The sequence below is a fragment of the Boleophthalmus pectinirostris genome, unplaced genomic scaffold, assembly GCF_026225935.1.
Source record: "Boleophthalmus pectinirostris isolate CB_2022bp ecotype Guang Dong unplaced genomic scaffold, ASM2622593v1 HiC_scaffold_15, whole genome shotgun sequence".
NCBI classification, from domain to species: domain Eukaryota; kingdom Metazoa; phylum Chordata; class Actinopteri; order Gobiiformes; family Gobiidae; genus Boleophthalmus; species Boleophthalmus pectinirostris.
Genome location: NW_026571070.1, coordinates 1,341,375 through 1,363,319, shown reverse-complemented (window position 1 = coordinate 1,363,319; position 21,945 = coordinate 1,341,375). Strand labels below are relative to the sequence as shown.

The window sequence follows — 21,945 nt, the reverse complement described above, 5'->3', positions numbered from 1 at the left end:
TGAGATGCTCCTGCCACGCAGCCTGCACATCTTCTCACCGTTTACAGACATCGCATTTTGTACTTGCTTTTTGTTCTTAACATGTGTATGTACAAACTTTTAAAAATTTTATTTTATGTTAAGGTGTATTAAGTTAAGAGTTTGTATTGTTAATTAAGTGTAGAACTGCAACGCATTAAAGTTTGCTACATTTCTACTTCATCTTTTATTTGTATTTTGTATCTTGCATTTTACTGAAGTTTAAATCTATTACCCTACTAGCATCAGGATCTGTAGCGGATCCGCTTTCGGACCATCAAATCCGCCCCACAGTCCGTCCGCTTTGTGGATCTGCTGCGTATTTGTTCTGTATTCTCTTTCTAACTGTTGTTAATCCTAACCTTTGGATGAGCTGCTGTTACAGAGAGAATCTGTTTAAATCATCTTAGATCCGCACGTGAACGTACTTTTAACACAACACTTGTTAGATTTGTTCTATCAATGCGCGGATCCGCGGCTAAACCGGTTCAGATTCGCTGCGCGGACGCGTCACTGACCAGTGTTGGGAGTAACGCGTTATAAAAGTTATGTATTACAGTAATGCATTACTTTTTGCTGTAACACAGTAATGTAAGGCATTACAGGGGAAAAAATTGTAATATTTTACTCGGTACAAATGTGAGTAACGCGCGTTACAATGTTTTTTTTACCTGGATTGAAGTGGTGGGTTTTTCTTCATACAAATTCGCTAAAATCACCTCGATATCAGCAGCAGTGAAACACCGGAGATGCTCCTCGTAGACCTTCAGGTAACCGCGGGCGAAAGGACTGACAAAGAACTCCACGCTGTTTAGACCTGGTTTAGACCTGGGTCACTTCTGGTTTAGACCTGGTTTAGACCTGGTTTAGACCTGGGTCAGTTCTGGTTTAGACCTGGTTTACACTCATCCCTCCCTCTATCGCAGTTCACTTTTCGCGGTCTCGCTGTTTCACAGATTTATTTTTTATTTTTTGTGTAATTTTGCATGCCCCCCTTTTTTTTTTTTTTTTTTTACATTGTATGAATGTGTATTGCTTTCCTCCTGATTGGCCAAGGGACTCCTGTCTCCTGTACAGTACAGAATGTGTTCAGCTGCCAAATTTAAATACATGTTCAGTCTGTATCAGTGTGATTCTGAAGTGCTGTACGGTTGCAAGTTTTCTCCCCGACGAAACCCACAACGTCGACGAAACGTTCTGCACCGACAAAGGCTCCTGCGCTCGCACCCAAAAGACAGAGGAAGATGCAAAACCATCACACAAAAAGTTGGACTTCTGGACACGCTGAAGGAAGGTAGAAGTTACGCAGCTGTAACAGACTCTTGCACCGGGTCTTGTACCTGCAAATAGTTACTGAAATCAGGGCCGCGAGCCCGAGCAGCAGAGTGACAGCCGCTCTTACCTCCGTGAGGTGCGGAGCAGAGCCGCTCCTTTGTCCTACCTTTCACCTTTGAGCCCGTCCCCACAGTGAGTCCTGTTTTAGTCCTAGTTCACTTCTGGTTTAGTCCTGGTTCAGCTCCGGTTTAGTCCTGGTTTAGACCTGGTTTAGTCCTGGTTCAGTCCATATACAGCGCAAAAGTTATTTTGGTGAGAGTAACTTAAAGTAATGCAATAGTAATGTAATGTCTTACATTTTAAATGCAGTAATATTGTAATGTAACGAATTACTTTGAAATGACAGTAATAGGTAATAAATAACACATTACAGTTTTAAAGTAACTTGCCCAACAGTGTCACTGACTCATGAGCCGTTATCAGAACCTGAGAGGAAAGAAACAACATAAACCTGTTGTCTGCAGATTTAACTGTAAGTAATAGTTTAAAAGTTAATTTTATTAGTCATCATTAATGTACATATCGTTAACATTAGATTGTGACGTCTGTTCGTCTATGACTCTGTGTTTTATCAGTTTTGACGAGTGCAGTAACAGTAAAGTTAGCGACAGGAGCAGCTGACGTGATGAAGACGATGTGAGGTCAGGAGTCAGGACAACTCCATCTCTTGAGGTAGATCCCAGTCTAAATACTATTTTTATATAACGCTACTTATATTCTTATATATGTTTATGACCACAGAGTTGTAATTCTGCTCTGTGATCACTGGTCGTGTCTAACGGGCTCGGTTCTGGCTGGACGCCGCTCTCGGCGCTCTGCCTTCGGCTGTGGAGCGACAGAGACACCGGTGTCTGATCTGGTTGTGTTTTTAACCACAGATAATTATTATTTGTGTAGACTAGAGTGTTGACTGTTGAGTTGAGACTAAAATTTATTTTCTCGCCAGTCAAGAAAATTTATTTTTGGGTCTGATTGACCTGCCCCAAAAGAGCGGGAAGGAAAAAAAATATCTTCGGGTCTATGTGACCCCGAGGAGAGTGTGAGGGTTTTAAGGTGAGGAACATGGTTAAAGTTCAGGATTAGGAAAAAACAAATGTTGTAAAACTATAAATAACCACAAATATAATAATAATAAATCTTTATTTATAAAGCACTTTTAAAAACAAGATTTACAAAGTGCTGTACAAGCAACAAAGAACAATACAAAAAGCACAAAAATAGCACACAGAAAGAATACAAAAACAGACAATGATGCAAACAATTCAATTTATTATAATAATAAAAAAAAAGAAATAGAATAAAAATAAATAAGGAATAAAATCAAGCTAAAACCAGCTAAAGGAAGAACAGATACACTTGTAAGTGATGCTACAACTGCAACACTGCTAAACTCCGCCAGCTTCTGCCTCTTCGTAGGGTGACCATATTTCTGTTTGTGAAAACCAGGACACTTCAGCGGGGGTGGGGGTCAGGCCTGTCAATAATGACAAACATGAAATAAATTATACTCAAAGTTTACTCAAAGGTGCTTTAAACTTTCTGTAACAAATGAAAAAATATAACAATATTGTAACAGTATAATTATAAATTATACTCAAAATTATATTACTCAATGATGCCTCAGAATTTCTGTAATGAATGGAATATTGAAAGAAATAATGTCTCATTTGTTTAAAAAAAAAAAATAAATTAAATAGATAAATAACCTATGTTAACAATACAACTTTAACAACAATACGTCTGCAAAAGTAACAAAAATATCTATAGCCTATCTTTGGTTTGCTTAATCCTCATCTTCTTCTTCATCCTGTTTCTTCCTCATCCTCCTTATTTGCCCATTGATATTTTGCTGTAGAGCTGATCTTTCCCAGCAGTTTTTTGTTGCTTAACAAATAAGAATGAAACTGTTTGCAAGACATATCTCTGAAGTTGTATTGCACAAAAAGAATGCCCTTCAATGACTCAACAGAGAGCTGGTTTTTCTCCTTTGTCCACTGGCTCTGCATCAGTGAGAAAACTCTCTCAACATTTGCACTGTGAGAGGGAAGTGCTAAGACAAACTGTGCAATTTTCAGCAATTCTGAGTAACATGCAATGCTTTTGGCCTTCTCAAAGTATTTGGTCCACTTCTGGTGCACCTGCAGGCTCATGAACTCATCATCACCATTGCGGTTTTTTATGAATTTCTTAATATTGGCAACCTGGTCAAAACACTTAACATCATCAATTTGCACCCCCTTCTCTCTAAGGTACTTGATGCAGGCCTCCACATCATTCCAGTCTGGTGGCTCACTCATATCCATCCACATAAATGTTGAGAACTCTTCCATGGGAGTCATCCACTTCTCCAGATACTCCAGACATGCACATTTCAAGCACATCAGCACTGAACTTGTCACAGCCCTCACCAAGTCCATCTCTGTGATTTTCTGCCAGTAGTCCCTTAACTTTAAGGGACATGAAATTGTTGCTCTTATGCTCAAGAAGAATGTTGTGGATGCTGTTCAAAATTTTCTTCACCTCCATGATGGAATTGTTCTCCTTTTCCATTTGTTGAATGTGGTTGTGGAACACAGACATGAGTGAGTGCATGTGCCACAAGCAGATCTCACTGAATTTGTTGTCAAAAAACTTCTTGATTGCCTTGGGTGACTTTTGCTGAGACATGAAGAATGCCTTTAAAGCAGGATACATCTGAAGCATCCTCTCAGTGCCTGGAAAGAGCCTGCTGTGAGAAAGCATCCTCCTGTACTCAACAAAATCACAGTACTCTTTAAGGGACTCAGTGCGCACCGTGTAAATGTGGAAGTACTGGTAGATTTAAAACATGATGTTCTCAAGGTCAACATCAATTGCGTCGGTCCCATGATAAACACAATTGTTCAATATGTGTGCTGGGCAACCCACCCCAATTAAGAGTTTTGTTCTGAAGCAACCTCTTCAAATTTGCAAACACATTGTTTCCCCCTTCATCACATCACATTCCACCGAAATTTGTGTTGCAATTGTCTCCAGTAAATGCGATGAATTTTGAAGATAAACAGTTTTTTGCCAATGTTTCAGTGAGATAATTTGCAGTGGTGTTTGCTGTTTCATTAGGTGTGTCTTTCACCTCAATTAATTTTGTTTGCACACCGCCCTTCTTCCAATCAAAGTACTGGATAATGATTGGGAATATTTTCACTGCTCCGTGGGGACTCCCGTCTGTACTAATACCACAGTATTGGATTTCCTTCAGTTCTTCATATGTGACTTCAGCAGAGTGGGGAGCCAAAACACCATTCACAATAGCCTCGGTCTTAGTGCGGGCACAACCATACTTTTTGGCGGTGTCAGAATCAGGGAATGCCCCTTTTAGCAATCTACTACAGCAATCCATGGACCTGTAACTGTGGTGGTGTTTGACAGTATGAAATGACAGCGCACCCTCCGCTGCATTCACAACATCCTCAGATTTACCAGGTCTCATTAAGAACTCCGTCATAGACATTACGCTACTCTCACCTCGCAAAGCTTTTTTATGTTTTTCGGTGTCCTGGTGAGCTTTGAGCTCCCTGGCACCTCCACTTGACACCGAGACATATGTGCCTGCTTTGCATACTGTACACAGGGCCTCCTACTTGTCTCAACCGGGACGGAAGGCGGGGAATTTCTTTTCCAAGTCATTGTTAAATGCGCATCTGCACTTCGGCATTTAGATAGATAGATTTATTTATTGTCATTGTATGAAATACAACGAAACTTCAACAGAGCAGATCTGTAGCAGTAAAAATTAACAAATATACACACACATTTTGCTCGCTCTTTCTGAATATACATAGCGCTACCACACTGAAGGTGCTCAGACATGTGTGCACAGTGCCCTAGTGCAGTGCCGGTCAATTTAAAGGCCCAATGAAAGATAAAGAAAACCTGGACATTTCCATCACTTTATTAAAAAACACCCGGACGGCGAGGACAGGACGCAAAAAATGGACATGTCCAGGGAAAAACGGACGTTTGGTCACCATAGCTTACAGTAAAAGTATCAAACCTCTTCCAGGGGGGCAGAACCGACAGAAAATTAAGAAAGCTGAACTATCTCAGATTTTAATGTTAAATCGTTTGTGCCCACGTCCTTTATTCACCAGCAGCCACTGATGTCACCTGAGAGTTTGATTTCATAAACTCCTGCAGTTCTTTGCAGAGCTCTGATTTAGGATCCTTTTTGCAGTACTCTTTCATCAAATATTCAGCCGCTCTGGACCCCTTCTTTATGACCGAGTCCACCACATCTCGGGCCTTGTCAGCTCGAGGTTTCACTTTAATCGTCTCCATTTCCTCATAGTTCAGGTACTTTTCTTCAAGGAGTTTGTCCAGCAGCTGATCAAGGATAGGACCAGTCACATTTTGAACAAATTTGGGACGAACTAACTCCAGTTTTTCCAAGACTAACTCTCCGTGATAAGTCATGGGGATCTCACAAAGAGGATCTGTTGAAACAGAAAAATAACATTATAGCATCTTAACAAACCAAAGTAAAACCTTTACGTGTCCCACAAAGGAGACACAGTATAATTCATAGAGCAGAAGTGTAGCCACAGACTGTATAAAGACGTGGACTAAGGGACTGTGACGTCACCCACAGTTTATGAATGAATTTATGAGTCTGTTTCAGAACTCAGAGTTGTAGTAAATATCTGCAGGACAGTGGTTTGGAGGCCCCTGGGGGCCCCAGAAACACTGCAGTGGGGCCCCCAGAGGTTGTCCACACAACAACCAAGAAGAAAAATTGAGTTTTAAATCTGTTTTACATAAGATATTTGTTTATATTAGTATAAGCCCACAGTTATGTAGGTTTTAATTAGGGCTGGGCAAAAATAATTTTTTTTTATTGCGATTAATCACATGAGTTCGAGCGATTAATCGCATGTTATACGCAAAACCAATTCATGATTTAAAAAGTAGAGTATAGTGCTCTTTTATTGGAAATGTAAATGAAAGAGCCAAACATTTGTTGTACAAACAGCATTTCTTTAACAGGGGAACCTCAGAGTCTTCAAGGTGTTCAGGGAAGGCTCAAGAAAAAATATTGAATGGACGTTTGTACGACTAATATATTTATTGAATATTTTTTATGCTGTGAGTAATGAACACTACACTAGTAATAATTTCTAGATCAGTGTTATAAACTTGGACTGATATTTCTTAGGAAAGAAAGGGTTAATATAATGGAATGGAAATGGACAAATCACATTTTTTCTTCCAATGGTATCTGGGTAAATCAGTTACTCCAACACTGAACTAAAGAAATAAGCTCAGCTCAGAGCCGGAGCCTGCGGCTGAACCCTCGCCCGGAGCCGCGACGGGAGTCGGAGCCCGCAGCCGGGCCCGCGGCTCGCGGAGGCTCGGGCACGTTGCATCTCACATGGTCAGAAAAAAAGTGAAAAAGGTGTCAAGAAAAGACATCAAACTTAAAGAAACACTCGTGGTGGACTTTTTCAAAATAAAAGCCAGTGAGAAACAGACGTTTACAATAAAATAAATAAATAAATAATAAAAACTGCCTTAACGGCGTTAAAATAATTGTTGGCGTTAATGACTTAATTAGTTAACGCAAAGTTAACGCGTTAATGTGCCCGGCCCTAGTTTTAATATATAGAAAACAACATTACATATTATTTTACATGTAGTGTAAAATAATAATAGATTATAAAAACATCTTGCATTGCGAAGTGTGCTGCAACACAGCAGACTTTGGGAACGACTGCTCTAGGATATATATTATTATTATAGCTGTAGTTCTGGACCTCGTCACATGGCGGCACCACTTGTAGGACGTCTGTAGGCCAATGTTAACGAAGTATAATGTGTAATGTTTTGATTTGAATAAGTTGGGCACCAGAACTTCTTAAGCTCAGCAAAAGTCCTACACTCTGTCTCTGTTGGGCAATGCAGTTTTCTAACGCAGAAGTCAGCACACTTGTTTCTTTTATTAAGTCAAGATTTTAAATGACCCCTGCGGATCATTCTGTAATTTGCACAAGATAACAATAAACTATATTGCAGCTGCTTTAAGTGTAGATATTTACATAATATAAGTAGGACTTTTTTAAGCACATTTCTATGTTGTTTAGTACTCTGAATAAACTTGGATTGATTGATTGATTTTTTTTTAAAGGGACAGTTCGGAATTTTGGACATATGGCCTCATTTCATAGGGATCCAGAGTGTTGGAGACGTGTGGAGACACTTTTTTAAATATTCCATCCAGTCCTTGTATTTGCAGAGGTCGCTGGTGCTAGACTAGTACATGTCAATGGTCATATTTATCCTGCCACTAAAAACAGTCTTACCCCCTCCACAAAACACCTGAAACAAATCTATTATTACACCAGAATGTCCACGTGAATGTCTGTGTCCATAGAATCATTTTAGAAGTAAAACCAACCTTGTATCGCATCAATCGTCACATATTGAGGGACTGTTTTCTCAGCAGCAGCGGAATTTTACTCTGCTCTAGTTCGTTGTGATGATGTGAACGTGACCATATTTGGAACAGGCTTCTTCATGTGCTCTATGTGTCACTATGGCAACTGCAGGTAAACAAACTATTACAGAGCCAGTTGGTGATAGGTGATATCAGTCCGCCGCTGCTGAGCTTTCTATCAGGAAGTAGAACCCGCTGTTGCTGCTCAGGCATAAATCCTTCAAATACCAGGTTGGTTTTACTTCTAAAATGAATCTATGGACACAGACATTCACGTGGACAGACTGGTGTAATAATCGATTTGTTTCAGGTGTTTTGTGGAGTGGGTAAGACTGTTTTTAATGGCAGGAGAACTATGACCTATGACCATGTACTAGTCTAGCACCAGTGACCTCTGCAAATACAAGGACTGGATGGAATATTTCAAGTGTCACCACACGTCTCCAACACTCTGGCTCACTAGGAAATGAGGTTCTATGAACAAAATTCTGAACTGTCCCTTTAAAGATGTGACTGACCTGTCAGATCCAGCTCGTGACTCCAGACCTCTGTGTGCTTTGTCTTCTTTCTCGTGCCCTCCTCTCTCACTGAGATGGAGACTAAATCACTGTCCAGCGGCAGGCGCAGCTCAAAGGATGGGTGGTAGTTGGGTTCATAGTCCATATCGAAGAGCGCCCTCTGGAGGACAGCAGCAGATATCAGTGCTGGGGTAAACTTAAACTAACGCGGGTCTGAGCTGTGCTCACCTCAGGCTGGATCCTCTGTGTTTTGGAGCAGAGTGCTCTGTAGAATTGGTCTGTGACCAGTTCACATGCGGCAGGAGCGTTAATGTAGTGTTTGGTGCAGGTCTGTCTGCATGACACCTGGAAATAAATACTGTCCAAGTTATTTTCCTCAAAGATCAATTTTCAGAGGGGCCCATGGTGCAGATTGGCAGCCTCGCTTCTGTCAGTCTGTCCCAGGGCAGCTGTGGTTACTATAGTATCTTACCACCACTGAGTATGGAGTGGATGAAGAATGCTGTAAAGTGTTTTTGAGGATTCAAAAAGCTCTAAGTCTGATGCATTATTATTACATTATTATTAAGATTTGTCAAAGTTTGAGTGTAAAATGAAAGGTAAAAGTCTGAGGTGATCTCCCACAGAGAGCTCCTTACCGTGTCCACAGGGATGTTTCTGGGCAGGAGAAACATGTTCAGTTTAATATCTTTCCAATTTTCTTTTGGTGTGCGGAAGAGCAGGACCTGTCCACTGATGTGTTTTTTTTTCCTAAAGGGATTTGTGAGTCCATATTGGGACAGCTTGGACACTTTGATGACCACATGGCTCTTTGAGATCTGTAGTGGTTGGATGAATTCTGTGTCACTGCCAGAGAAGTGCACCACCTTCAACTGGCTTTGAGAGAGTTTTGCTGAGGGGAGAAGAACAAATGGTTACAGAGCAGAGGAGGGTCAGATGATGCAGAGGAGGGTCAGATGGTGCAGAGGAGGGTCAGATGATGCAGAGGAGGGTCAGATGATGCAGAGGAGGGTCAGATGATACAGAGGAGGGTCAGATGATACAGAGGAGGGTCAGATGATGCAGAGGAGGGTCAGATGATACAGAGGAGGGCAGATGGTCAGAGGAGGGTCAGATGGTGCAGAGGAGGGTCAGATGATACAGAGGAGGTCAGATGCAGAGGAGGGTCAGATGATCAGAGGAGGGTCAGATGATGCAGAGGAGGGTCAGATGGTCAGAGGAGGGTCAGATGATGCAGAGGAGGGTCAGAGGAGGGGGTCAGATGATGCAGAGGAGGGTCAGATGATGCAGAGGAGGGTCAGATGATGCAGAGGAGGGTCAGATGATACAGAGGAGGGTCAGATGATGCAGAGGAGGGTCAGATGATGCAGAGGAGGGTCAGATGGTGCAGAGGAGGGTCAGATGGTGCAGAGGAGGGTCAGATGGTGCAGAGGAGGGTCAGATGATACAGAGGAGGGTCAGATGATGCAGAGGAGGGTCAGATGATGCAGAGGAGGGTCAGATGGTGCAGAGGAGGGTCAGATGGTGCAGAGGAGGGTCAGATGATGCAGAGGAGGGTCAGATGATGCAGAGGAGGGTCAGATGATGCAGAGGAGGGTCAGATGATACAGAGGAGGGTCAGATGATGCAGAGGAGGGTCAGATGGTGCAGAGGAGGGTCAGATGTGCAGGAGGGTCAGATGATGCAGAGGAGGGTCAGATGGTGCAGAGAGGGTCAGATGGTGCAGAGGAGGGTCAGATGGTGCAGAGGAGGGTCAGATGATGCAGAGGAGGGTCAGATGAGTCAGAGGAGGGTCAGAGATGCAGAGGAGGTCAGAGATGCAGAGGAGGGTCAGATGGTGCAGAGGAGGGTCAGATGATGCAGAGGAGGGTCAGATGGTGCAGAGGAGGGTCAGATGGTGCAGAGGAGGGTCAGATGATGCAGAGGAGGGTCAGATGATGCAGAGGAGGGTCAGATGGTGCAGAGGAGGGTCAGATGGTGCAGAGGAGGGTCAGATGATGCAGAGGAGGGTCAGATGGTGCAGAGGAGGGTCAGATGGTGCAGAGGAGGGTCAGATGGTGCAGAGGAGGTCAGATGCAGAGGAGGGTCAGATGATACAGAGGAGGGTCAGATGATGGCAGAGGAGGGTCAGATGGTGCAGAGGAGGGTCAGATGATGCAGAGGAGGGTCAGATGATGCAGAGGAGGGTCAGATGGTGCAGAGGAGGGTCAGATGATACAGAGGAGGGTCAGATGTCAGATGTGCAGAGGAGGGTCAGATGGTGCAGAGGAGGGTCAGATGGTGCAGAGGAGGGTCAGATGATGCAGAGGAGGGTCAGATGATGCAGAGGAGGGTCAGATGGTGCAGAGGAGGGTCAGATGATGCAGAGGAGGGTCAGATGATGCAGAGGAGGGTCAGATGGTGCAGAGGAGGGTCAGATGATACAGAGGAGGGTCAGATGATGCAGAGGAGTACCGTGCTCTGGTTCACAGTGCGGCAGGTGCAGTTCACACACAGCTTGCTCTGGACACTCGATGTCATACAGAGGTCCTGCAGGAGTTCTGCCCGACGACTCCAACAGCGCCTCATCCCATTGGACGATTCTGTACTGAAGCTCCGCCTCCTTCGTCACCACAAACACCAATCCGGTGGAAGAGCAGTGGAAGGTCCCAGAGTCAGGGCATCTGAACCTGGAGAGAGTTTTCCTCAGTGAGTCCAGCCCCGTCCCAACACACACCTGCTCATGTCTCATATGCACAAATGTTTTAAAACAAGCCAAATGTAAGGTTAAGGTTCACTTTATTCATCCTTTCACTGCATTTGACCCGTCAATGTCTCTAGGGCAAACTGACGGGAGCAGTGAACTCCCGACGGGAGCAGTGAGCTCCCGACGGGAGCAGTGAGCTCCCGACGGGAGCAGTAAACTCCCGACGGGAGCAGTGAGCTCCCGACGGGAGCAGTGAGCTCCCGACGGGAGCAGTGAGCCGCTGCTACAGATCCCTGTGGTATAAATGGTCACATGTGCTTTACCTGTACAGTGTGTTTGTTGACAAGTGAAGTTTTTGGGGATTGAAGCTGGTCACATTCTTCTGCTTGAAAGTCGGTGATGTCAGAGCACAAGTCTGTGCAAAAAGCAGAGATAATAAACACAGCCATCATCATAATACTGATTATAGTCTTATTACACACATAAACAAAATGACACTCACCCGTCATTCCAGACGCTCTGTAAAACACACACAATGTTTTCTGTTTAACCCTTTTACTAATTATTATGAGTGAAGTTTCCTGATCATCTCCAGTCATATTTACCTGTTCTGTGCAGCTGAAGACTCAGGCTCCTGCAAACATGAACAATGACACCAGTGAGAGGCCACAATCACAGCCTGCTCCTCGTCCCCCCACAGATACTCACAGAATAAATCTACATGAACACCTAAACCTAGCCGACATTGTATGTAAAAAAACAAAACAAAAAACATCTCAAAAGAAAAAAATATTTCTGTCAATTGGACCCACCTTACGGAATTTACACCAGGAGCGTCAGCAGCACATAACATTGGCAGAGCTGCAGATGCACAAACTTTTAAAAGCTTCAATTTAGACCAGAGGCAACAGAGCTGCTCCTGTGACGCCAGCCTCTGTGTATTCTCCCGTTTAAACTCTAAACTCTGTGTATTCTCCCGTTTAAACTCTAAACTCTGTGTATTCTCCCGTTTAAACTCTAAACTCTGTGTATTCTCCCGTTTAAACTCTAAACTCTGTGTATTCTCCCGTTTAAACTCTAAACTCTGTGTATTCTCCCGTTTAAACTCTAAACTTTGTGTATTTTCCCGTTTAAACTCTAAACTTTTCCCATAGTTCATGTTTTCATTGTTGATTGTCTCTGTTCTGTTTTAAATCTCTAATCTAAAGTGTCAGAGTGGATGTTTGCAGTGTTACGAGTCGTATCTGTGGAGCTGCGTTAATGAAGCTCGTCTCAGTTTCACTTTTGCTCGTTGCTCCTTGTGTCTTTTCCTTCACTTGTTCTTGTAAAGTTTCTGTCTGATGTGGTAAAGTGTTTTAGATTTATCCTTGGCGGCTCTAAACTTTCTGTGTCCATCACGATTTGTTCCTCGAGCTTCTGATGCGACGCTCGGTGTTTACGCTGTAGTGGTTTTACAGAATGGATTTTAAAAGGACATCGGAAGTTTACTTTGACACCACGTGTTTATTTTCCTGTCTTTCCTGCTAAAAAGCCTGGAAACACTCCGACTCTGTAAAATTAAAACTCCAACCTAATTTGAGCGATGTGTAGTGTAATGAAGACGCTGGACGCGCGTATGACACTGCTGCTGTAAACTGTCTGACCGGTTAAACCGGCCAAACCAGCTCGTGTGCTGCTGCTGCACTTACGCTGTTACGCTTTGGTGTAAATTGGGGGTTAGGTTCTTGCTCCACTCCAGGTGTCAGTGTTTACGTGCATAACCTTGCGAAACCACAGCCGCGCATTGGCTCTGTGTTTCTCAATGGGAAAGTCGATCAAAGCTACTGTGCACATTTAGTCTCTTGTATCAGGTCACAGTGAAACCAACAGCTGAACAGGCCTGTGTTTACCGTATGTACGGGCAAATGCAACGATTTCAAAAGTAAATTTTAAAGCACTAATTAACAGTATTTGTGGACCTGGGCTCTTTCACACAACACAGATCTGCCCCAGGAGAACACTTTGCTGATGGTAAATACAACAATAGATTCATGCTCTTTGTGTATTTTGACGGGGATGTGCGCCTACACTCACGTAGAGCGTCAAAACAACAGGATGGAACCTATTTTCTGAAATCTACGGGCGCAGGACGCGCTGCTGCATACACATGCCTTGGGGGCAGTGGAGCCGCCCTCATTCACTTTTAATGCATTCTAAAATTTACACGTCCAGAAGTTGCAGTTTTTACGCTGGCTTTGGCCAAAACATGCGTGCAGTGCAGCCAGGGCTTTAAAGACTGGTTCATCTGGTGGACAGAACCCCGAGCCACAATAAAGCACTGAAGTCCGTTCAGTGTGGAGAAGACTGCAGTGAGCGGCACATTGGAGATGTAGAGACAGTTTACACTGTTTTTTGACAGTTTACACTGTCTTGCTTTCTGGGGGTTGAGTTGATAATGTATCGATAATGAAAAAAATACAGCCTATAGTGCATAAAGGGGCATTTAACCCGACCATGGAGAAGTAATGTAAGACGCAGCCGTGTCAGTAGCCTATTTGCTGTTAGGATGCCGCTGTCACCCTCTTTCCCGCGGTTGGCGACCTGTGTCTTCGTGTTCAGTTGCCAAGAGGAAGATCGACATTTGGATGATGCAGATAAGCTTAGGCCAATGTTGTTTTCATGTATTTTGTTAGATGCAGGTCTGTTATTTACAGATAATGATTTTTCACCGATCAAGTGTCCAAGGTTTGACACGATGATATTAATGCTAATGTAAGTCAAACGCTTCATAGTTACCAAATTATGTTACTAGTCAGGTTAGTCAATGTGTAGTTATCAGTCTAGGTTAAAAAGATGAAAACAGCAGGTATTAGTGAGTAACAATAAGTAAGTTAGTAAATTAACAATTCTCCTATTGAATTTGTTTATTCAAGATGCCAGATTACATCTGAGAACTGATTTTATGTGATGCACGGCGCTCAAAAATCTGTCAAAATGTTTAATATGACTTTTGTAAGATACGAAGCCACACCGCTGTCGAAGCATCATGGCTACTGTAGTCAGGAGCCTCACGACATTAAACAATAATATTCAGTAATATTGGACGTCTCCATCCAAAATGGGAACATGCTTACGAAGCGGATTTCAAACTGCGCAGAACTCTGCACACCTGCGGCTAAGGGCAGCCTTTGCCCGACTCCTCTGTGGGCTTGGGTTTCTCTTGCTCTCAACTCCACGGTTAGTCCTGGTTCAGTCCTGGTTCAGTCCTGGTTCAGTCCTGGTTCAGTCCTGGTTCAGTCCTGGTTTAGTCCTGGTTTAGTCCTGGTTCAGTCCTGGTTCAGTCCTGGTTCAGTCCTGGTTTAGTCCTGGTTTAGTCCTGGTTTATTCCGTATGCAGCGCAGAAGTCTGGCATCTTGATTAATGTTTCTTCTGGGATGTGCACTTCTTCTTAAAGCGCCTTTATAATGAGGTGCACCGTATGTATGAGATGATGGTCTGTGTCAATGCCCACGCTTGTCCGGGTCCACACCTGTGCCCAGCAATGCGACGCTGCCCGAGGCTGGGGAAAACAACAGTTGAGCAACAGTGCTCAACAAGCCAACATAGATGGAGGTGACAAGGACAGACGGTGGTGTTGTTTGCAGGAGAGCTGTTGAATGTGGTAGACGTTATGAAAATAAGACTTGGAGAAGTTAGACGTTGCGTTTGCGTCTGGTGATTGTTATGCGAAGTGTAGATCACGGAGCATGTAAGGCTACATAAAAACAGAATAGTGCACATAATAACTACAGCAGTGTAGGCTACACAATAACAACAGAAACATCGATGATGATGATGATGATGATGATGATGATATTTTATCTAGGCTTTATAGCACATGATCAAACATGCTGGATAATAACCATGTCAGTATACTGCTGGAAAACCAAGTTCATGTGCACTGCAGTTTTTGAATATTGATTAAAAACTGTTAGGATTGTCATAATTGTATTAATGAAATAATTTCCTTTCTTATATCTTTTCCAGCATACTTTTGACTTATGGCCAGACATGCAGTGAACAGCTCTGACATAAAAGCTGTTGATGAGGGAGTAAAAAATCATTTCAAATGCAGTTGGTTAGAGGACACTGTCCAAGTCCAAGGAGACACCCTGCCTTTGAAATGTTTCAGCAAAATCAGAGAAGCTGGTAAGACAATTTGTAACACTTGCAATTGTATTATAAATGATGGGACAAGTGGGAAGGTGACACTAAAGAAACATGTGGAGCATCCCAAACACATAATGGCCTGGAAGCTGCAACAGCAGAACATGCATATTCAAATTGCACCTTCAGATAATATTATCATTACAACTCCATACACCGACTCAGTTCAACCCAGAATTCCTTCTTTATGCAGCTGAGTTACACAGAATCAGTTCTACTATTTAGGTAGGAAATGTATGTAGAATGTGTGGTTGTAATGTTTACGATACGATGTGGTCTAATGATGACATTTTGTGGGATTTGTTGCGGAGCACTCACTTCCTTTGACAATCACAGCACATCTGATTGACAGCACAGGTGCTGGCCAAAGATCCCAGGGCTCTTCTTGTCTATGGATAGACCAGCTGTGTCGTACAAGTTAACACATGGAGTGAAAAAAAACATTCTAGACCAGGGGTCGGCAACCCGCGGCTCCGGAGCCGCATGTGGCTCTTTAGCACTCCCCTAGTGGCTCCCTGGAGCTTTTTCAAAAATGAGTGAAAATGGAAAAGGAATGATTTTTTTTGTTGTTGTTTTAATCTGGTTTGTTTAGGGGTAAAACCCTCGTTCATCTCTGGTCATGGATCTGATCCATCAGCTGTGTGCAAATGCAAAGACATTAAAAGTGTTTCAGCAGAACAAATAGAGAGAAACACTTTCTCCGAAAAAAAACACAAACAAAAAAAACACACAAAAAAAACATGTGTGCAGAGCTCAGAACAACATATAACAAACCAAACGGGATTCACGCTTCTGTCCGGACGCTGCACCACCTCAGAACCAGCTGCAGTCGAGCGCGGAGGACCAGAGCACCCGGACCTGTGGTCCACAGAACATTCTCGCTTTTCCCGCACAGAACCTGCGCACAGAGGACGACACGGAACCGCTCGGACCCAGTCCTTTGTGCTGGTCTTACTCGTCTCCGTCTGGAACCAGGACATGGAGGACGAAGCCTCCGGACAATCAACACTGGACCCCAGCCCCGTCTGGAGGAGCTGCTCCCGTGTGTTTGACGCTGCTGCTGAGCTCAGAGCTTCTGCTCCGGGCTGATGTTGTGTACAAAGTTCTCCATGCTGCTGTTTTCTGAGTGCTCCTGCACGATCAGAAGAAATGCGACTGCTGCTCTGATGCTTCCATCATCGTCGTCAAAGCAACAGGTAAACATCGGTCACACTTTCAGCGCGTCGGCTCCTAAAACTCCGTTTATCTCAGTTTACACACAAACGTGAAACCGGAGTTTTTAGAAAGATTCGTTTTCAGAGGTGAATTCTCCATTTGCGTGTAAATCATGTGAACAAACGTAAACGGAGCCTAAATGACAAAGGAATAAACACTAACCACCTGATTTCAGTGTCTACAGACGGAGCAGCGAGTGTGAGAGGGTCACAGAGGGTTTGTGTATCATGATGTTCATTTTGTATTTGTAGCCGACTTAGTCATTTTAATAGTGGGTTTATACAGTTAATATACTGACAGCCTGTGTTGTCTTCATATTAGGCTGATATAAGACTTTTCATTTTTTGCGGCTCCAGGCAGGTCTGGTTTTTGTTTTTTTGGGCCAGTTTGGCTCTTTGAACATTTTGGGTTGCCGACCCCTGGACTAGAGGACGCTGGCAGATGGGAAGAGTCCTGGCAGTAAACACTGACTCAAGAGGCCTGGTTCACTCAGCACAGATCAAGACCAAAACCAGTGAGTTGGAGAAACCAGTGACCAAACTCTGTCTGCTGCTGGAAGCGGCTGTGGACTCAAATTAAACTCAAACCTCTGTCTGTCTCTATTCTGCATCCTGTGCTCCGTCTGTCATGTTCTCTTGCAGGTTTATCAGAAGAAAGAAGAAACATTCAGCTAAGGCTAATGCATCACACATATCTAATACTGACACCGTTTTAGAACAGCTCCTAGTTCAGTTGACTGGTAATTGTGATTTAATGCACAATTAGGGGCCGGAGTGTAGGAGCTATTTGCTTATTTTGTTGATTCTACAATTTGTTTATTATTTTTGTTTGTTTAGTTAGTTTACTAATTTAGTTTTGTTCATTTGTATAATATATTTTTGCTATGTTAATATTATTCTTGCTAATTTCTTAGTCTAAGTTGGTGTTATTTACGTTAGCAGCTCTTTTTTGTTTTGGTTTCATGTGGGTCACCTCGGGGATAAAGGAGGGTGGTACATGGACCAGAGTGACCTGGGTGGACCTGTGGTTTTTTCCCAGTCACGAGGAGAAGCAGCAGGAGTCGCCTTAAACATGTTTTCTTTGTTGTTTGGCCAAAAAACTGGAAAATAAACCTTGGAAAATCATCTCTAGTCATGGACATTGATTTGTGCTGCGTAAACCACATCCCCACGGTGCCAAAGGTGATTATCTGAGTTATGTTTAGTTCTGAGTTTGTCCACACTTTTGTTTGTTACTTTCATTTGACAAATAGTCACTACAGATACTTTTTTTTGTTTTCCAATGAAACTCATGGATGGTTTTGTTTCTCAAGGCTCTTTGGGTCAATGAAATCAATCTCAGACGCCTGAGCCAATGAGTTTGCCACGTCAGTCCAATCAAAGGAAAAACAACTTAAGATGGATGTTCCACATTATTAAGCAGAACGTCATTCTCAAGCAACATGGGAAAGAAAAAGGATCTCTCCAGTGCCGAAAAATCTGAAATAGTTGAATACCTTGGACAAGGTATGAAAGCCTTAGATATTTCAGGAAAACTTAAGCATGATCATCGTACTATTAAGAAATTTGTATCTGATTCAGAGCTCAGACGGATTTGTGCAGATAAAGGCACAATGAAGAAGGTTTCTGCCAGACAAATACATGTATAAGAATAAGAGAGCAGCTGCTAAAATGCAGTTCTGCATAAACCTTCTACTGGGCCCTTAAACAAAGCTCACCACAGAAACGGCTCCAGTGGGCCTAGAAATGATTGGTCCTCTGCATCCGCTCTACACACATTTCCTTTACTCCACTTTCCCACTTCATTTTGTAAACACGTACGACTAGTGTTGTGCCAGTGAATTACTTCGTGGAACATAGACTTCAATGCAGAACCATAAATCAGAAATGATGGCGACAAGGCAACGGCGGCAGTGTGCACTGAGTTGACACAGAACTATAATTCAGTCTTCAGGAGGAAAAGAAATCATCATCAAAAAAGGAATCCAGTGTCCCACGTTTATCGTGGGGGTCACATTCTAAAAATAACCCGCGGTAGGTGAAATCTGCTAAGTAGTCAACTTTATTTTTTACAATTATTATATCTGTTTTAAGTCTGTAAAACCCCTCAGCACAAACTTTATACACTTTTCTCACACAGGAAACTTACAACACTTTTTACTTCCTTCTTAAAACTTATTGCTGCTGTCGTCCTTATGTTATTTTCCTCCTTCTTTATGTAACAAACCGAAGATTAATTTATTCCATAATGGAGCCGACAGCGCAGAGTCCTGCACGGGTCCATTTCTGGAGACCCACACCCGCGCAGTACAGGACCGCACCTGCCCGCACCTGCCCACAACTGCCCGCACCTGCCCGTTAACCCAAGACTAAACCAGGACTAACCCAGGACTGATTCCAGGACTGCAGAGGAGGACTAAACCAGGACTGAACTAGGACTAAACCAGGACTAAACCAGAATTGAACCAGGACTCACGATCACGAGCTCAGAGGTGACCCCAGGAGAAAGGACAGACGGAGAGCTCCGCACCTCACAGTAAGTGCGCCAATAGCCCGATCACGCAGCACTTCAGAATCTCACGGCTGGCGATCGAACATTTATGTAAATTTGGCAAACTGAACACATTCTGTACTGTACAGGAGACACGGCACGAAGGAGATTGATTAACAATAGTCTACAATACCTTAGCCAATCAGGACGCAGGGGGAGGAACACAGTACATGCTCATACGCTGTAAAAAAAAAGCATGCAAAATTGCACTAAAAAAACAGCGAGACCACAAAAGATGAACCACGATATAGCGAGGGACGACTGTAGTCTGATCGTTTAACTTCTCTACAGTCTATATTAACACTTTCACACCACTGGTTCGATTATTTGGTCTGTACCAGGCGATAAAATTATTATGTAGCATACAGACTCCAGTGTGGTTTTTTCACACTGGCAAATGAACCAAAGTTGGTCTGAAGCACTCACTGCAGCGCGCACCGCCTCAGGACGGGGCTAGGGGTCCGGTTTTGGTCTTGTGCCGTCCTCTGGTCCGGAGACTCCGTCCTCCATTTGCTGGTTGCAGACAGGGGCGAGCAAGACCAGTGCATAATGGACTGGGTCTGAGCGGTTCCGTGCTGTTTTCTGCACGCTGGTTCCGTGCAGTGAAAGTGAGAATGCACTGTGAGCTACAGGTCCAGGTTGCTCCTGTCCTCTGTGCTCGAGGACCACAGCTGGTTCCAAGGTGCTGCAAAGCATCCAGAGAGGAGCATGAATCCAGTTTGGATCGTTTTATGTTGTTCTGAGGGATCAGTGCTCAGCACACTTGGTTCTTCCCAAGGAAAACTCTTCTCAGGCCGAGGCTCCTCACGTCACTCCCTGCTCCAGCTCCTCTGAGCCCAGAGAACAGAGGTACACACCCCCAGTCTGTGGAGCCACACCTTCACACATTGGTACTTGCTCTGATCTTCATGTATTACGTTCTCTGTATTGACCATTGTTGGCAAAATAATTAAAAACTGAGCCATGACTTCGTCTGGAGAACAGTCTGTTTTTACCCTGGAGTTGCTGAAGGTGTATAGTATGTCATTTCAGTCAGAGGAGACACATACCCACTCCCATGATGCATTTGAATAGTTGGTTTGGACCTACTGTGATTAGTGTCATCTATCGCTATGGGCAGCTGTTGCTAAGAGACAGGAGAGAGCAGATAAAATTGAAGATTCCATCACTAATTTTATAAGATCTTTGGCATTTTTTGCTGTAACAACATGAAACTTGGCACTGCACACACCCATACCATAAGGATTACATCCTCCGAATTTGAGATTGTTCAGATGAGCAGTTGGAGAGTTATTTGTGGAACAGACAGACAGACATTCCTTGCATTTATAGATAGATACTGTATATATATACTGTATATGGACTGTGTTTTACCCTGTGGTGTGAGGGTTCGGGCTCTGGCTCCTTGGACACACTGGGACAGATGTTGGGAGAAGTTTCTGAGAAAACAAATGAGTCGCCCAAAATCATTAATGCTCATGTAAGAGTAAAAACTTGTATCCCACCTTAACCTGGAACAGCTCATTTAAACTCGACAGTTTGATTTACTTTAGTACTTTAGGTACGTATTAGGTCAGGGATGGGCAAACTACGGCCCGGGGGCCATATGCGGCCCTTTAAACCTTTTAATCCGGCCCGCCGAACTTGAATAAATAATAATAATAAACCTTGTTAATGTTTTATTTTTCCTGCATTTCCGGCGTTTCCCAGTAGACGGCGCACTATATATACATTGAGGTGCGGCGGCTTCTGTTGGCCGCAATGCTTTATGGGAAAGTATTGACAGGAGTTATTTTCAGGCGGTGTATTCGGACCATGAATGAGGTAGAAGTGTTCAAGACATAAGACTGCACTGTTTCCACATTAAATCTGTGTAAAGCAAAGTCATAAAATTCATATACACTGTATTAGAAAGTTCTTTAAGTTTTGGCTTGTCTAAGTGCTCAGGACACATGTTTGCCTTTGTTGTGCAGTGGGGGCAGACCTCATTTCACTTTTCATGAGTTCTGGAACTTGTATGTCTAAAAGTTGCAGCGTGTAGAGCAGAATACGTCCTACATGAGAGTAAATACAAGTGCATTGGAGCTGGGCTCTGAACACGTCATGTTCCGTCTTCTGTCCGGCCCTTTGTTAGGTTTCCTCAAAAAACCATTCAGCGTGTTCTCTTAAAAATTACCACTGGAATTGAACGATTAAAATCAAAAATAATTTATTCCCTAAACAATACAATTCTAATCCAGAGCTCTGGGTCAGATCGTTACCCCTGACGCCTACGGCTACACAGGTCTTAAATCAGGCAAATCTGGACGCCTCTGAATACCTCAAATCAGATTTTATAGACATCCATATGAATATGCAAATAATATGTTGAACAGGTAACGCCTTGAATCTTCTCTGGAGTATCTCTGCATTCCTTTAGGTTTAGGGAGTTGACAGCAGCCAAATGTAAATCATCCGTTTGTTTAGTTTCACACCAGGCTGAACCATCTCCACAGTCGCTGCTCTGCAATGAATTTCCTTAAAAGGACACGACCTATATCTGCAAAGGATTACTTTAAAAGCAAACATGTTTCACATAGTGGTACCTTTAAACATACATAAGATTTCAGTGGTTAAATAACTCAGTGTGTAATAGTCAAACAAATATATAAATTCAATGTTTAATATGCACATGTGATGCACTCAAGAAACTTCACCATTTGGTACAGCCTTCACCTTCAGTCAAATTTTAGAACCCTATGTGGCCCCCGAGCCAAAAAGTTTGCCCACCCCTGTATTAGGTGAACAGGATCTGACTCACACTAGACCTGAAACCAAAAGTGCTCAAGTTCTACATTATAACACAAATGCTGCTCCCCGACAAAGAATAAACTTAACTCAAGTCAGGCCTCCTACCTGGAGAGAGTTGGGACGTGCCAGGCGCCTCCTCACTGAAGACGTGCCACTTAGGAAGCTGGTCTTCTGTCAGT

The 21,945-nt window shown here is 43.3% G+C and overlaps 1 protein-coding gene and 1 long non-coding RNA gene across 3 annotated transcripts; both read right to left on the bottom strand.

Annotated features, from left to right (window-relative positions):
* Nucleotides 1-2,751: 2,751 nt before the first annotated feature.
* LOC110162691 (NACHT, LRR and PYD domains-containing protein 1b allele 3) lies at nt 2,752-11,071 on the bottom strand. Its single transcript, XM_020927593.2, has 5 exons — nt 10,795-11,071; nt 8,979-9,232; nt 8,569-8,685; nt 8,341-8,500; nt 2,752-5,825 (listed from the first exon to the last, which is right to left on the bottom strand). The coding sequence occupies exons 1-5, from the start codon at nt 11,069-11,071 to the stop codon at nt 5,473-5,475; spliced, it is 1,161 nt and encodes a 386-aa protein (XP_020783252.2). The 3' UTR covers nt 2,752-5,472.
* Nucleotides 11,072-11,347: 276 nt separating this feature from the next.
* LOC129408123 (uncharacterized) lies at nt 11,348-21,945 on the bottom strand. Of its 2 annotated transcripts, XR_008631828.1 has the most exons (5): nt 21,872-21,945; nt 20,351-20,415; nt 11,632-20,102; nt 11,529-11,545; nt 11,348-11,441 (listed from the first exon to the last, which is right to left on the bottom strand). It is a non-coding gene; the product is annotated as an uncharacterized LOC129408123 (long non-coding RNA). The 2 variants fall into 2 exon arrangements; XR_008631827.1 differs by lacking the exons at nt 20,351-20,415; nt 21,872-21,945 and having other exon boundaries at nt 11,632-20,344.

Bases quoted from the DNA above. Each gene is read 5' to 3' on its own strand.
- LOC110162691 (XM_020927593.2), bottom strand. From the start codon at position 11,071: ATGAGACATGAGCAGGTGTGTGTTGGGACGGGGCTGGACTCACTGAGG. The intron at 9,233-10,794 runs GTACTCCTCTGC...TTCTCCCCTCAG, and splicing joins GCACTGTGAACCAGAGCACG to CAAAACTCTCTCAAAGCCAG. The intron at 5,826-8,340 runs GTCAGTCACATC...CTGTTTCAACAG, and splicing joins TCACGAGCTGGATCTGACAG to ATCCTCTTTGTGAGATCCCC.